Source organism: Salvelinus sp. IW2-2015, linkage group LG14 (assembly GCF_002910315.2).
Source record: "Salvelinus sp. IW2-2015 linkage group LG14, ASM291031v2, whole genome shotgun sequence".
NCBI classification, from domain to species: domain Eukaryota; kingdom Metazoa; phylum Chordata; class Actinopteri; order Salmoniformes; family Salmonidae; genus Salvelinus; species Salvelinus sp. IW2-2015.
Genome location: NC_036854.1, coordinates 31,936,371 through 31,951,191, shown reverse-complemented (window position 1 = coordinate 31,951,191; position 14,821 = coordinate 31,936,371). Strand labels below are relative to the sequence as shown.

General features: G+C 46.5%; 1 protein-coding gene across 2 annotated transcripts; it reads right to left on the bottom strand.

Annotated features, from left to right (window-relative positions):
- Window positions 1-1,601: 1,601 nt before the first annotated feature.
- On the bottom strand, window positions 1,602-12,914 carry LOC111972843 (MAP7 domain-containing protein 2). Of its 2 annotated transcripts, XM_070446654.1 has the most exons (13): window positions 11,768-12,914; window positions 10,218-10,307; window positions 8,922-9,011; window positions 8,646-8,740; window positions 8,438-8,559; window positions 6,820-7,016; window positions 6,403-6,541; window positions 5,345-5,525; window positions 4,922-5,026; window positions 4,776-4,833; window positions 4,407-4,551; window positions 4,044-4,333; window positions 1,602-3,903 (listed from the first exon to the last, which is right to left on the bottom strand). In XM_070446654.1, exons 1-12 carry the CDS (start codon window positions 12,003-12,005, stop codon window positions 4,051-4,053), a joined length of 1,743 nt encoding a protein of 580 aa, XP_070302755.1. In that variant the 5' UTR covers window positions 12,006-12,914; the 3' UTR covers window positions 1,602-3,903; window positions 4,044-4,050. The 2 variants fall into 2 exon arrangements, with proteins under 2 accessions (XP_070302755.1, XP_023855725.2); XM_023999957.2 differs by lacking the exon at window positions 10,218-10,307.
- Between the last annotated feature and the right edge of the window lie 1,907 nt (window positions 12,915-14,821).

The following is a 14,821-nucleotide window of genomic DNA, read 5'->3' as shown; positions in this document are numbered from 1 at the left end:
CATTACCGACAACAGCTTTTTTATTTATTTAACTACGCAAGTCAGTTAAGAACAAATTGTTTAAAATAACGGCCTACCCCGGCCAAACCCTAATGACGCTGGGCCAATTGTGCACCGCACTATGGGACTCCCAATCACGGCCGGTTGTGATACAGTCTGGAATCAAACCAGGGTCTGTAGTGACACCTCTAGCACTAAGATGCAGTGCCTAAGACCGCTGCGCAACTCGGGAGTCCCAGCTGGATGGGGTAAGGAACGATTAAAAAAAAAAAAATAAATGCGGGCAATGGAGAAAAACGACATCATACAAAATACAGAAAATAGACACGTCAACAAACAAAACCCATCCCACTTCTTCAATCACAGTCCATTCCAAAATACACTGCTACACAGGCTCAGGGGCATGTAATGGCGGAACATTCACTGACAGGATTTCTTGCAAGGCCTCGGCTGTGAAATCATGATGACCCCAAAAACGTTAAGCTGCATTCACAACGATTCCAGTTTCTACAGACTTCTTATTCGCTTGTGCTGTAGTTTACGACCATTGCAATAAATAATACAAACGCACGTGATCAATGACGTCCAAAACGTCTTATTTCAAGTCACCTTTGCACACAAAACATCCATTACGTTTTTCCAGTAATTGTCTTAGAGGCCGTTTGCAGGCATTATGCGCTCTTTTAAACCGAATCTAGAAAGATGTCAACAGCCAGAAACGCTGTATGCGAATGTGAGTAGATTACATTGAAAACAACGTGCTCATAACTCCAAAACATCAACAGCACAGCTGCCGTTGACACTGGAAGTAAGCTTGAATGTTTCCAGAAACTCTATGAAAGTTGTTTCTTCATAGCCCAAGTCTAGGGGTGTACTCATTACAGAAACCGTTTAAGAAGAAAAGAGCAAAACAAGAGTTTCTATTGGACAAATTCTGMTAGGGCCTGTCCGATTTCGTTCACTTTCAACAGAATCAGGCAGAATGAATACACCCTAGGTGTGTCCCATAGAGATACTTTACCTAGAAATAACCTGTTTTTGCATGGACATTGCCATTGAGGGCTTCCACCATTTTAAAGTAGTCAACTGGGTGGGGATTCCTATGGGTTGGGAGGGATCAGCCAATGATCAGAGCGTTGGCTTCTTCAAATTGGGTTAACTGGATTGTACATGGCATTAAGCTATGTCACTGCCAATCTAGTGGCCACAGTCAATTAATGACACACGCTATTTGGTTTAGAACTCCAGCGCTGCAGGTGGCGGTAAATCACCATTTTAAGCTTTATGCTTTTTTCAAACACAATAGAAGAAGAAAATGTACTGTAGATGGCCTCAATGGCGCTGCCCGTGCTCTCACAGATGCAATAATGGGACAGATACAAAGATGAGTCGTCTAACTAAGTCTATGGTGTGTCCCCTACAATTTTGAAATAAACCTCACAGTAAAATAATGTATTTTTCACAAGACATATTTCCTTCCATTACTGTATTCTATATCCCATATCTTTCTAAATATGTTTTACATCAAGGTGTACCATGTGAGACGGACCAATTCAGAGGTATCTGTTTGTGCCATTGGTTGATAAACAAAGTCCCAAACATGGCTTGATGATGTTTTATTGTTGTTTTTCAGCAGTTAGAACCATGCACCACATCTACAGTTATATATTCCGCCAAGCTGCAGTGACATCAGTGTTAAGTGACTTTTAGTGAATAACATTCTGACCTTAACTTAAGATTTAACTACATTTTCCCTTAGGATACAATGAATGTTAACAGCCTCTGAAAGCATGAGATAATGAACGAGTACAGAAAGAGAGATGGACGTAAATACATGTTAACTAAATCAAGAGTCCAATGCACTGAAGACAGCAAAGATAAGTGGACATTCCAGGCCTTTCCCTACTCTAGTCCAGTAATTGAGATACAGCATCATTATTACAGCCATTAATGCACACAATTCAGAGTGTTCCCCCTCACAAGGTTAGCTGGGTCATGAGGAATGATTGACACCTTACACTGCCCTTCAGGGGGAACTGAAACAGAGATTGAAACAGCGAGGAGAGGGAGCGCACATGCTGAGCTACACCTTACCCCAGAGCAAAGCATAGGCAAGTGTTACAGTAAGATCCGAACAAGACAGTTACAGTACAGGGAGAATGTATGATTATACAATTCACAGCAGTATTAGACAGCAGACTGTGAAGTGTCCTCTGTAGTGAGATACATCTCCATGAGGTAAAGCCACAGTCATAGTGAATATAGCTGTTGCACACCAGAGTCTGTTACAGAGTTGACTGACTGAGTGAATACACAGACTGGTGAGATACTGTAGGACAGGGTTCTCCAACTTTGGTGCTAGAGAACTACTGGCCTGGGTGTGCAGGCTTTTGTTTCAGCCCTGTCCCAAACCCACTTGATTCAACTAATCACAGTCTTCAGTATGAACCATGATCAGTGGAATCAGGTGTGAACGAAAGCCTGCACACGCAGTAGCCCTCCAGGACTGCAGGTGGAGACCCCTGCTGTAGGTTGACTGGTAGTTGCAGCATAAACAGTCCAGTTCAGAGCAGAGACAAGATAAGGAGAGCAGTGTTTCCAGAGCAGAGATTAGTGTTTTCAGAGCTGTTACACGACCAGACAGTAACTAAACCACAGCTAGCGCACACACAGCAAGCCAAAAACACACGCCACATCTTTTCAATATCCCCCAATCCTGTAAATAGCTAAAAAATACAACACCATTCACAGTTTTCATTTCTTTTTGCAGAGATTATATTCAGAGATGCTCCAGTCTTCCACGTGTGTTTTGATGCACCACCATGGAGTGGTGGTGGACAAAAGCATATCAACTGAGGCCAGACTTTTGTCTTACTGTACTATATCATCCACATCTGTAGATGAGTAGGTTTCTCCAGTTGCGGGAGGTTAACATATCTAGACTGGCTAGCTGAGTTCTAAGTACCGATAGTAGTCGAATAGACTCCTGAGTCCTGGCAAACAGTAGTGCAGCACATCAGTGGTGGTGGGATATAACCTTCCACCACTAGAAACACTGACAGACAGAAACTCCATACACAGTCGTTACAACCTGACGTTGTAACGACTGTTGCCACTAACCACTGATACAGGGTCAGACTATATTTTCATCTCCCCAATAGTTAAGGTTATTGAGGGTTAGAAAGATCCTAGATCTGTGGTTAAGGGCAACTTCTACCTAGAGCTAGTTAACAGCTGTGTGACTATAGTATATACAGGAGGAGGAGAGGTGTTCTCTAGTGAAGATGCTACAGGGTCACATGGTCAGTGTTAACCGCATAATTAATGCTACAGGAGGATAACACAACCATACTATTACATCATCCTCCTCTCAACACTGACACACCTTTATGCACAATATCATACAGCCAGGACACAGAGAAAAAGCTTTACTTTACCAGGAGAGTATTAACCGTGTGTGTACATGTCAGTGTGTGTGTGTGAATGGGGAATTCAGCAGTAGATGTGTTGAGGAGGTTGGTGGCACCTTAATTGGGGAGAATGGCTCGTGGTAATGACTGGAGCGGAATTAGTGGAATGGTATCAAATACGTCAGGCACATGGTTTCAAGGTGTTTGATGCCATTCCATTTGTTCCGTTCCCGGACATTATTATGAGCCGTCCTCCCCTCAGCAGCCTCCTGTGGTTGAGTTGTATAGATGAGGGCGAGCCATACATTGAGCGGTTGTTGTTCTCTGTGGAAGCCGGGGGTYCATAGGGAGGGTCTCTCCCCTAAAGAGGGTGAGGGCGGAGGTGCAAGGAGCTGGTCTCTCTCTGATGGGGGGAAGTAGGAGGAGAGGAGAGACCCCCTTGCTGCTCCTAGCTCCTCTTTGCACCCAACAGCTAGTTGTTCTACCCAACGCCCTGGAGGAAGAGGAGAATGAATATTAGAGCAGAGCTGTACAGTGTGTGTTCATTTGTGAGTTTTTAAAATTTAACTAGGCAAGTCAGTTTAGAACAAATTCTTATTTACAATGACGGCCTACCCCGGTCAAACCCGTTACCTGGTTACTAGATGTCCAGTTTGCCAGGGCTGAGGCTGTGGAGAAGTTGGGCGGAGCTTGGGGAAGAGCTAGTGAAGGAGGCGGGGTTATAATCCTGTATCAGCAGGTTCTTGTTGAGGTCTCCCAGGGCTGCAGCACTGCCGGCCTGCAGCATGGGGTAAAGGGACGTTTCTGGCTGGGCGGTGAGATCCAGGAGGTGCTCTAGGGTATGAGTGTTACTCATGCTGTTTAACCCCTCGCTGATGGGAGAGAACTCCTGAACGCTACCCAACTCATCCCTGGACACTGGACTGGGGAGACACACAGAGTATGAAAAATGAGTGTTAAAAATTGGGGACGTGTGTGTGTGTGTGTGCAGCTCACCTGACGTCCATAGACTGTACCCCGTCAGACAGCTCGTCCCCTCCACAGCTCTTACTCTCCAGGGGTCCCAGCGTGATGATGGGGGACTCGTCCTGATCCAACTCCCTGACATGTCCTGCCTGGCCCCCGTTCACCTCACACACACCTGAGAGAGAGGAGGGGGTTAGACACACCATATTAATAGTAGTTCAAAACCTTAATGCATTACTGGTCAAGAGTCATATATACTGTAAGACAAACAATACAACCCAACAGACCCTCCTCTCCACCACATGGGGGAGCTGTAACCCTGGCCGGCCCACTGTCTGCTGAGTCACCCTGCAGACAGTACACCTGTGTGTGTGTGCGCACGCTCTTGTTTGTATATACCTGGGCATAAGGAGTCCGTCTCACTCTTACGTGTCCTCTTCATGATTTCCTCAATCCGCTGTGGACACACACACACAGGAGTTTAGGAAAACAGCTTAAATGGCAGCGTATCGGGGGAGGGGGGGGGGGGGTAGGTGTGTGCTAACCTTCTTCCTCTGCAGTCTCTCCTGCTCCTCCTGTATCTGCAACAGTTCTCTCTCCTGCCTCTTCCTCTCTGTCTCCCTGTAAGCACGCAGACACGCCTCCTCTCTCTGCACACAAACACATGCAAAACATTAATGCCCTGAACTGATAAGAACGAAGGAAGCTGTGGGTCAGACATAATGTGGGGTCAGATTGCATGAGATCAGCAGAAGTAGGGAGGTTAGAGTTTATTCAAGGCTAAAAGCACAATGTAGCAGAGAGACCCATATATATAAACCACATGGATTTGAAACTGCTAGCAACATGGCCTTGGAGATATATATATATATATATATTGACTCTGTCATTACACATCTTAGACAGGCCTACATGCTGCAGTAATGCCTCTTGGTTTGACATTTAACCCCTGAGACTTAACCCCTGACCTCTCGGTCCAGCTGATCCTGCATGTCTTTCCAACGTCTCTCCTTTGTCCTTCTCTCCTCGTCCTCTCTGGTCTTCCTCTCCTCCTCCCATCTCTCTCTCTCCTCCTCCGCTTGTTGTGCCTCTCTTGCCTGCCGCTCCTGTGCCTCCTGCTCTCTCCTCTGCTCCTCCTCCGCTCTCAGCCTACACACACACACACACAGTGAGAAAACGCACACACCTTATACACTCTAAATACCCACATCCTTCTGGCCAGACGCTCTATACCAAGGATCATCAACTAAATTCAGCTGCGGGACAATTTTTTTCTGGAGTGGATGGTCAGGGGGCCGGAACATAATTACAAATCATTTGTTGTCTTCAAATTGACCACAAGATATAATATCTGGCTAAAACATAATCATTTCAAACCTTGCTTACATTTATATACAATCACATATATATTTCTATTATGCTTTGAAATATTTTGCAACAGTTTTCCAAAGTTACAATCACTTGATTTGTTGGTGTTTTTACATTCTTTAATGTCCAACAAAAATACCAAAAATTGTTTGTTTGCTTTTTAGCTCAGAAAACATTGGGAGGCAAATAAAATCAGGCCACCAATTGGGGAACACTGCTCTATTCAAATACTCCACATGGGCCTCCCGAGTGACGCAGCGGTCTAAGGCACTGTATCGCAGTGCTTGAGGCGTAACTACAGACCCGGGTTCGATCCCAGGCTGTGTCACAGCCGGCCGTGACCGGGACGCCCTGATGCAGRGCACAATTGGCCCAGCGTTTCCCGGGTTAGAGGAGGGTTTGGCCGGCCGGGATTTCCTTGTCCCATCGCACTCTAGCGTCTCCTTCCGGGTTAAGCGAGCAGTGTGTCAAGTGCGAGCAGTATGTGAAGAAGCAGTGCGGCTTGGCAGGGTTTTGTTTCGGAGGACGCGTGGCTCTTGAAATTCGCCTCTCCCGAGTCCGTAGGGGAGTTGCAGCGATGGGACAAGACTGTAACTACCAATTGGATATCACGAAAATTGGGGAGAACAAAAATAAAACGAAAATACCCCACACACACCTCTCCTCCTCCTGTCGTAGTTTGTCCTCCTGTTCTTTCTGTATTCTGGCCAGACGCCGCCTCTCAGCCAACAGTCTAGAAGCCTCCTCCGCATCCATTGTCCCGGCAACGTTCCTGCCTGTGGGCGTACCTGGAGACTCTGAGAGGAGAAGGAGGGAAGCAGTGGGGGAGAGGGAAAGAGACAGAGATGACTGGGGTACAGCAGACACTGATAAAAGCAGTTTTCTCTGAAGCGTTCTGTTCTCTCGTCTAGGGTGGCTCAGATTACAGACCTCTCTCTCCTCTCAAGGGCAGAGCATATCAGTGGTAAATTCTGAGCTCACTGATCATCTCTCCAACTGCTCAAACACGCAGGCACACACACACACACACACACACACACACACACACACACACACACACACACACACACCTTACCTGCCGCAAGGTCTCTGCTGGAGGACTTGGAGGTCTTCTTCTCTGGTGCGTCCAGCTTAGAGGACTTCCTCTCTAGGGTTCCATGACCCCTGGCCTCCTGGTTGCCCTCAGTTACCGGGGTTCGCTGGCGGAGGGGGGAGGGAGGATACTGTCCCGGAGAGCAGGGGGACTGGGCACGACTCTTAGTTGACCTCACCCTGTAATAACAATCAACTTTCATTCAGTGGTGTGTATTCATGGGTGCCAAGGGAAGCCAGGCTTCCCCAAATATTCCACCAATAAAAACAATAATTTTCGATTCTGAATCTCACCGGAGAAATCATCCAAGTGAGGGAAACAGTGCCCCTCTGTCTCAGTATGTATAGCCCATGTATCTGATGCTGTCTGGACCAAAATAGTATAACATGTTGCTGCAGTAGCATTTGATTGATTGATGCCAGCAAGCATCAAGAACATTAGAAAATAATTAGCCAATCAGCATTGAGCTGAGCTCAACTGTGGGTTGTCCTGGTGCAGCAAAACACCCCAAGGGAGGCCAGTTTGAATTTGGCTTCACACCAATCAAATAACTTCCTAAGCAAAACGTCATTTTCAGTGTGTTTCTGGTCTGCTTGTGTTGATGTCCTGCAGTAGCTAGCTTGCTAAATCGTCCCTTTTCTAAGCCATGGATGGAGATGTGGATTTGGATTGTGGTTTTGACTTAATCCTCTGTACAGGCCAATGATTATGACGGCGATTCTGATCTAACCATAAATGAATATGTTGTGCCACTGGCATGACGATTGAAGTTCAATWTGTAGCCTAGATGTAGGCTCACGTTAACTAGCTAACGAACTTAGATGGTTCATTGTTGCCCATGCAAATATTTTTGCTAGGTAGCCTATGAAAACAAAAACTAAAAGTATAGTCTATGACAGAGCCATAGACCATAGACCATTTTGCCAACACACATGTGTGCATACACACGGACAGAAATCAGTACCATGGACAGCCACATGATATTTAGAAACATTGTTTGGACTAAATTGTTTTTGGTATCTTTAAGTTTGTTTTCAGTGTATTAAACTAAGCAAATATAGCGTTGTTGATTTGATGATGTTTAAATGTTTAAGTTGAAATGGTGCTGGAATAGCGGAGGAGGGCTCCTGTTGTCCTTGTGCTGACTTGCAGTAACTCTGTGGTTCTAAATCAGTAGTTGGTTAGTAAACTGTCGAAAACATTAACATGCTTGACCATGCTGCAGGTCATAAAACTGTTTGTTTTATGCATTAGTTGCTTTGTGGACGTCACCGGACAGATGTTGCTCTCTGGTTTTTGATGAAACAAACATATGTATAGTTGAATTTATTCCACCACTGTGTGACTTGTCTTTTTGTTGTCACGACCTTATTGTATATCATGGTGGCGTACGAACGAACAACATAATTATCACAATATAGGTTGTATTATGGCTTGGCTTCCTCAGTGATTTTACCCAAGCACCCCTACTGCTTTAATTGAACCTTTCATACAACCTTGCAGTACTTAACAATGAGCACAACAACAAGGTCAGCAACGGCCCACAACACTCCCACAATGTTCAGATAACCTATGTGTGTGCTACTGCACGTTTCTGTACCTTTTGGGCGTGCCCAGTCCTTTGCTCTGGGCTCTGGGGGAGGAGCTTCGGGTCGGAGTGGTCGGAGATTCAAGGCGTCTCATTGAAGAGTCAGTCAGACAGGGGGCGGGGCCTCTCTCTGTCTAAAAACACAACAGAAGAAGTCAGGTTTTGCTCAGAATTCTAATTTGGTAATATAAATGCATGTACAAACACACATGGTACCGACTGTGGGTGTTTTGGGGGTCTTGTCCTCCGGGGGCCCATTACTGGTCTTCCTGGAGGGGGAACCTTTGTAGGCCGGCCGCTGGGGGCTTGGGGACGCTAAACGAGGGGACACACCACACACTGCATAGTCATAGGGCATACAGAGAGATGGACAACGAAGAGACACACCAACAGAGGGGTGCAGAAAAATACATAAAAGAGAGTCATATTATATACTGTTGCTTGGCAACACTAGACACACGTCCTCATGAATCGACTCACACACACACACACACACCTCTATCTGGTGAGTGCAGGGAGGCTGAAGAGTTGGAGAGCCGTTTGGTGATTGGCTGGTCTGAGGAGGGCGGTGTCAGGAAGTCACACACTGTAGAGAGATGCATGATGGGAGAAAGAGTCAGACGTTCCACCCCAGAGGGACATGAAGAGGTATGAGTCGTCTTTAACCACTAATACTGAATTCACATTATCTACCCTCATCCTTGATGTGTGCACTCATTCACTTCCGCTCATGGGGAAGGTTAGGAATGGACTGAAATATGGTGGAAAGTATTAATTGCTTACACCAATCTTCACGAGAGAGAGATGAGTGCACACTTCAGGGAGGTAGGTAGAGAAAATAGCTAAGGTCAGATATGTCTATCTGTGATTAGGACCAACTTGTACCTGGAGCAACAGTGACACAAATCACATTACACACAAATACGAGACACACAACACGCTTTACAAACACACACCACTAGAACACTCCAACTAAAACGTCACTCCAGTTAGTGAACAGACCATTCAACTAATAAAACACAACACACTCACTATCTAAAACACACAACTATGCCACAAATTCACACACACCAAACCATCAATCCCACCAAACACACACTGATCGGGCTTCAGTTTGACTTCAGTCTTGTATAGTAAGAGATGTTCCATATTTACATGGATACACACACACAGACCGTCTAGCACAAAGGAGAGAGGAGGGTTTTAACCAGACTGCTGCATATCCTATAAAGTGTGTGTGTGTGTGTGGTTAGACTGCTGCAGGGGCAGACCCTGATAAAGGGGGGGGGGTAGTTGGACCCCCTACTGTGAACACTGTGTGTGCATCACCAAGCGTCGCCATAGGCCAGACAGACCGGAAGTACATAAACTCTTTGTTCTGATTGGGCAAGGGGGGCGGGGGGGGGGGGGCTGACAGACCCCAAAGACCAAAGGGAGACAACAAAACACACACACACACACATTGACATTTACTTGATGTGTGGTGAACACAACCATAACCATATTCATGAACACACAAACACTCCTATGTAGGAAGGCAGCAGAACTCACTGCAAAACACATAGCATACCAATGAGGTGGGACATAGGCTGCTTGGGCCAAAATATATATTTTTTTGAATACAGACAATAGAATACAATGTAATATTTTATTGCCCAGAAGCGGGAATAACGGTCTTGCACTGGCAACACAAAGCACAACATGCATGCAGCCACACAACAACAGCACATGTACGGTATATACACGCACATGCAGACAGTGGATCACGCTAAGGGTGTCAGGTGGTCTGTACCGTTCCTGGATTGGTTGGGGCTGGCAGCGGAGGCGGGATGATGAGGCAGAGCTGAGCCAATAGCATGAGAGGGCGGGGTCTTAGGGTGACCTGGTAGCAGGTGTGTCAGAGCGGAGAAAGCAAAGCGTTACACACGCACCTGGGCGTAACAATCATACACACACACTTGAGTGTTGAATTTATACTCACATATGTACTGCGTACACAAACCTACGTGGCGCAATTGTATACACGCACACACCTATGAGTCTCTGACACACGCACGCGATGCACTGCAGTCAGACTGGAGCTGTGTAAGCTGATACTCTGCATGATGCGGCATCAACTGATCTCAGTTCAGATCTACCGCCCATCCGCAGGTTATCACCCCAGTGAAATATAGTCATGTTTTGATCAGTAATTGAAGAAGAATAGAATGGGTGCTGATACGCCAGACTTTACCAGCGTTTGTATTCTAGAGCCGCTATTCTGTAGGATTCTATAAGGTATTGTTGAAGAATGTGGTAGCCTGTGTATTCTATAAGAGGGGCCGATTCTCCACTTCATCCTAGGCCTGATGGGGTGTGTGAATAATTGATTGCATTATGAATGCGTCACAGAGTCTGGTTACTGCTCCGGTACTGCTCACTGATGGGAGCGTCATCGCTGAAAACAAATAAATGCACGCATGCACGCACGCACATACCATGAAAATACACAGATAAAGATACAAATGCAATTGCAAATCCTATAATACCCTTAGCCTTAACAGTGCCATAACATCAGGCCTAGACAGATGACAAGGGGTGTGTGTGTAGAGAGAGAGAGACAGACACTAACGCAACAATGGATGTTTACATACGCAGTAAATATCGCGTCAATGTGTGTGTGTGTGTGGTTAGATACGTATTTCAGGCCCCTCCCAGGAATCAGGCCTGTTTCCCAACGCACGCAAACACTACTGAGGGAGTGTAGCAGCATTTCACAGAAACAGAGATATACCCAACACACACAGGATTCCTCAGCTAAAGTCACATCTGTAACAGCAGGGTAAACGACAGTGACACAGACAGAATTCTCTTATCATCACAGAGTAATGTTATGGGCCATAATACTATTGGCACACACACACAGCAGCCTCTCCCAAGCTGATGAGTTTAAGACAAAGCGTTGTCCTCCCCTGCATTGCAGCCTCCACACCCTTTTCCTCTTTCTGTCCTCCCCCTCTCTCTCTGGTCTCTGTCCTCCCTCTCTCACCCCTCATTTCTCTTCTTATTGTCCTTTATCTCTCATTCACATGCCCCCATTATCTTTATCTTCATCCATCCATCCCTCCCCTCTCTTCTCTAGTTTCCTTTTCCTTGTAGCTGTCCTAAACTGTCCCCACCCTTTCCCCCATCCTGAACACATCCCATCAACCCCTCCTCTCTCTCTTCCTTTGTCCCCCCTCACACACACACGTCATCCCATACCTCCTAAACCTCCATACCTCCTGTCAATCTCTCCCCTCCCCCTCTCTCCCTCCGGTTTGACTCCCATGCCCTCACCCTCCTCCTCCCCAGTGTACTCACCCTCTCCCCCTCCAGGCGGTCCTCCCCAGGTCCAGCGTTTAGGCCTGTTCTCCATAGAATCTCTGCTGTCCTCCCCCATCTGTCTCTCCCTCTCTCCCCCTCTCTCCCGTCTTCTCACCAAGGCCTCCAGTCTCTCCTGTTCATTACGTTCCAAAACGGGGAAAAATAGACACTCTCTCACAGAGCCGTCGCTACGACGACGAACACCCGGTGATGCACATGGAGACGGCTGCGCCATGGTTACCGGAGCCACTGCAGCCTCGCCACTTTTTCTCTCCAAGTGTGTCAGTTTGTTCACTCGTTTAATCACTCACACTGTCTGCTGCTCACTGATAAATATACCAGAGCCTCAGACTCGCTATCTATCCCTCTCTATCTATCCCTGTCTCCGCCGGTGTCTGCCGCTCCCTCTAGGTAGCTCTGTTTCTCTCTCTCTTGCTCTGTCACTCTCCCTCCCCTCACTTGTTCACTCCACCCTTTCTCTCTCTGCTCACCTCTTTCTCCCTAGATTCTCTCTCCTTCCCCTCCCTTTTTTATCTCTCTTCCCACTCCCCTTTTGCCACCCCCCCTCTAATAACTGATTCTATTTGAGGAAGCATTTAGCCAGCTAGAGGGACAACACATAACCTCTACTCCCTTCCCCTCTGTTGACGACACCCAACTGAGTGCACACAGACACGTCATAGGGACATATACACACACAGAGGGTACTCTATGGTACTGACACAGGTTGCATTTGTCACATCGCAGATGCTCTTTTTTCCTTTGTATTCTCCACTCTCTTCCTTTGTATTCTCAACTCTCTTCCTTTGTATTCTCAACTCTCTTCCTTTGTATTCTCAACTCACTCCCTCCAACCCTCCCTCCATCTTTCCATCTCTCCCTCCTTCATCTGCTCAGTGACTGTTTTTCTCTGGTGGGTTAACTCCTGCCTGTCTGTACTACTGAGATCTACAGCAGAGAGAGAGAGAGACAGAAGCTCTGATGTCATTTACCAGAGACACACACACACACACACCCACCCACTCCCATTTCAATCAATCTCCTATACACATTTCAACTCACATGCATTGCATGACCTGCTGTAAATCTTCTGTATAAGTTGTTGGGTATCTTAAGTATGTTGGGGAAAGGCTGCGGTATTCTCTGTGAGGAATGGAAAGCCCCACCTCAGATTGGGAGAGAAAGAGGGACTCGCACACCACTGCAAGAGAGGACAAGGGGAGGAGGGAGGGATGGATGAGGGGGATGAAGATCGATAAGAGAGAAGGAAAGAGAGAGATAGCGATAAAGAGATCCGGAGAGATAGAGGGAAGCTGAGGGTGGGGGAGAGGAAGAAAGAGGCAGAGGGGGAGGAGAYGTAGAGAGAGAGTCATCTGAGGTGATAGCGGACAATATCGCTATGGCAACCCAGAACCCGACCAGGGCCAGGATAAAATAGAACCTCCACAGAGTTCTACAGCAGAACACACACACCTAAATAACCAGAGACAGAGTTCTAKAGCAGAACACACACACACCTAAATAACCAGAGACAGAGTTCTACAGCAGAACACACACACCTAAATAACCAGAGACAGATTAATCAGCAGTGTTTTTTATCAATACAGTAACTCATATTGTTTGCATATCTAATTGATAATTCTGCAGTAATCAACCAACATCAATTCTATAAGCTACCACTGGCCTCATATCCTATCACATCCTATTGTATCGTATGGAAACTCTGTCCTCTATCTGGTCCTACACATAATCAAATATTCATATCCATGTGTGTGTGACAGATATATATGATTCCAGGAAATGACACATGATACGCCAACGATGACATCATGGTGCAGAGACCGCCCAATCATTAATATATTAACATAAACGGGAGAGTCTGTCTGCAATGATGGGCTGTCTCCCAATCAATTTCAAATCATCAGTTGAGATGTTCACCATTAAATCACATCTAATCTAACCCAACAGGCAGACCATACTCAACCCAAAACAGAGAGGGGGAGAGGTAAACAGGGTGTGGGGGAGTTGGAAGGAGCAGTTGAGGAAAGGACAAAAAAATGAGGGTGCATAGTAGTTTGACCTCTGACCTTCTCCTCCTCTTCCTGCTGTCGTCTCCTCTCCTCCACTGCTGCCCTCCTCTCCTCTCTTTTTTTCTGCTTCTCCATCCTTCTCCCTCGTTCCTCCGAAGAATGCTCCAGCTGCTGCTCTTTATCACGCAGAAACTCTCCTAGTTCTACACACATACACACACACACACACACACACACACACACAGCGTGTTCATATTGGTTTATTGAATGTGTGTGTATGTGTGTGTGTGACTCAGCCTGACTCATACCCTGACTCTTCTCTCTCTCCTCCCTCTCACTAGCTGCACTCCATCCGCGGTGACCCTTACACACGAGGATGAGAGAAGATAGAGAGTCAGTGAGCACATAGAAGGCAATTATGAACAGGAGAGAAACTCAGAGCAGGTGTTTCATACTTCTTTAAAATCAGTGGAGAGGTTGAAGTATATTGTTGCTGAATGAACAACGAACTACAGTAGATCAGCCAGTATTGGAGGTAGCTACACAGACCCGGATTGCATTTTAGTCCAGGAGTAGGTAGCTTAGCTTGGTCTTTGTTAAGAAACAGATAAGTATGATACTAGAGGTGGCTTACTTGCTGGACTGTTGTGATTGGACGACAGGCGAGAAGGGGACATGTGCCCATTGGTGAGTGGCCTTGTCCTGGTGATGGAAGGCGAGGTCATGACTGCTCATTGGAGGGTAGAGTCAGTCCCACACTTGACACACACACAGCGGCCAGAGCTAATGCTTAGGCTTTTGCTCAGTGGMCTCACACAGTTGATCTTTACACACGCATGTGACAAGGGTACGATTCCATAGAAATATATTTTCTAAGTTCGATTTCCGGTCAGTAAAACATCAAATTTCCCTAGACGATTCCTGACCCTGTCTGTGTGTAAGGGGGAAGGGACACACATCCAGCTGACCTGGGGGTCATCCCTCCATGTCAGGGTCAGACAGACAGCTCTATAAACCTGCT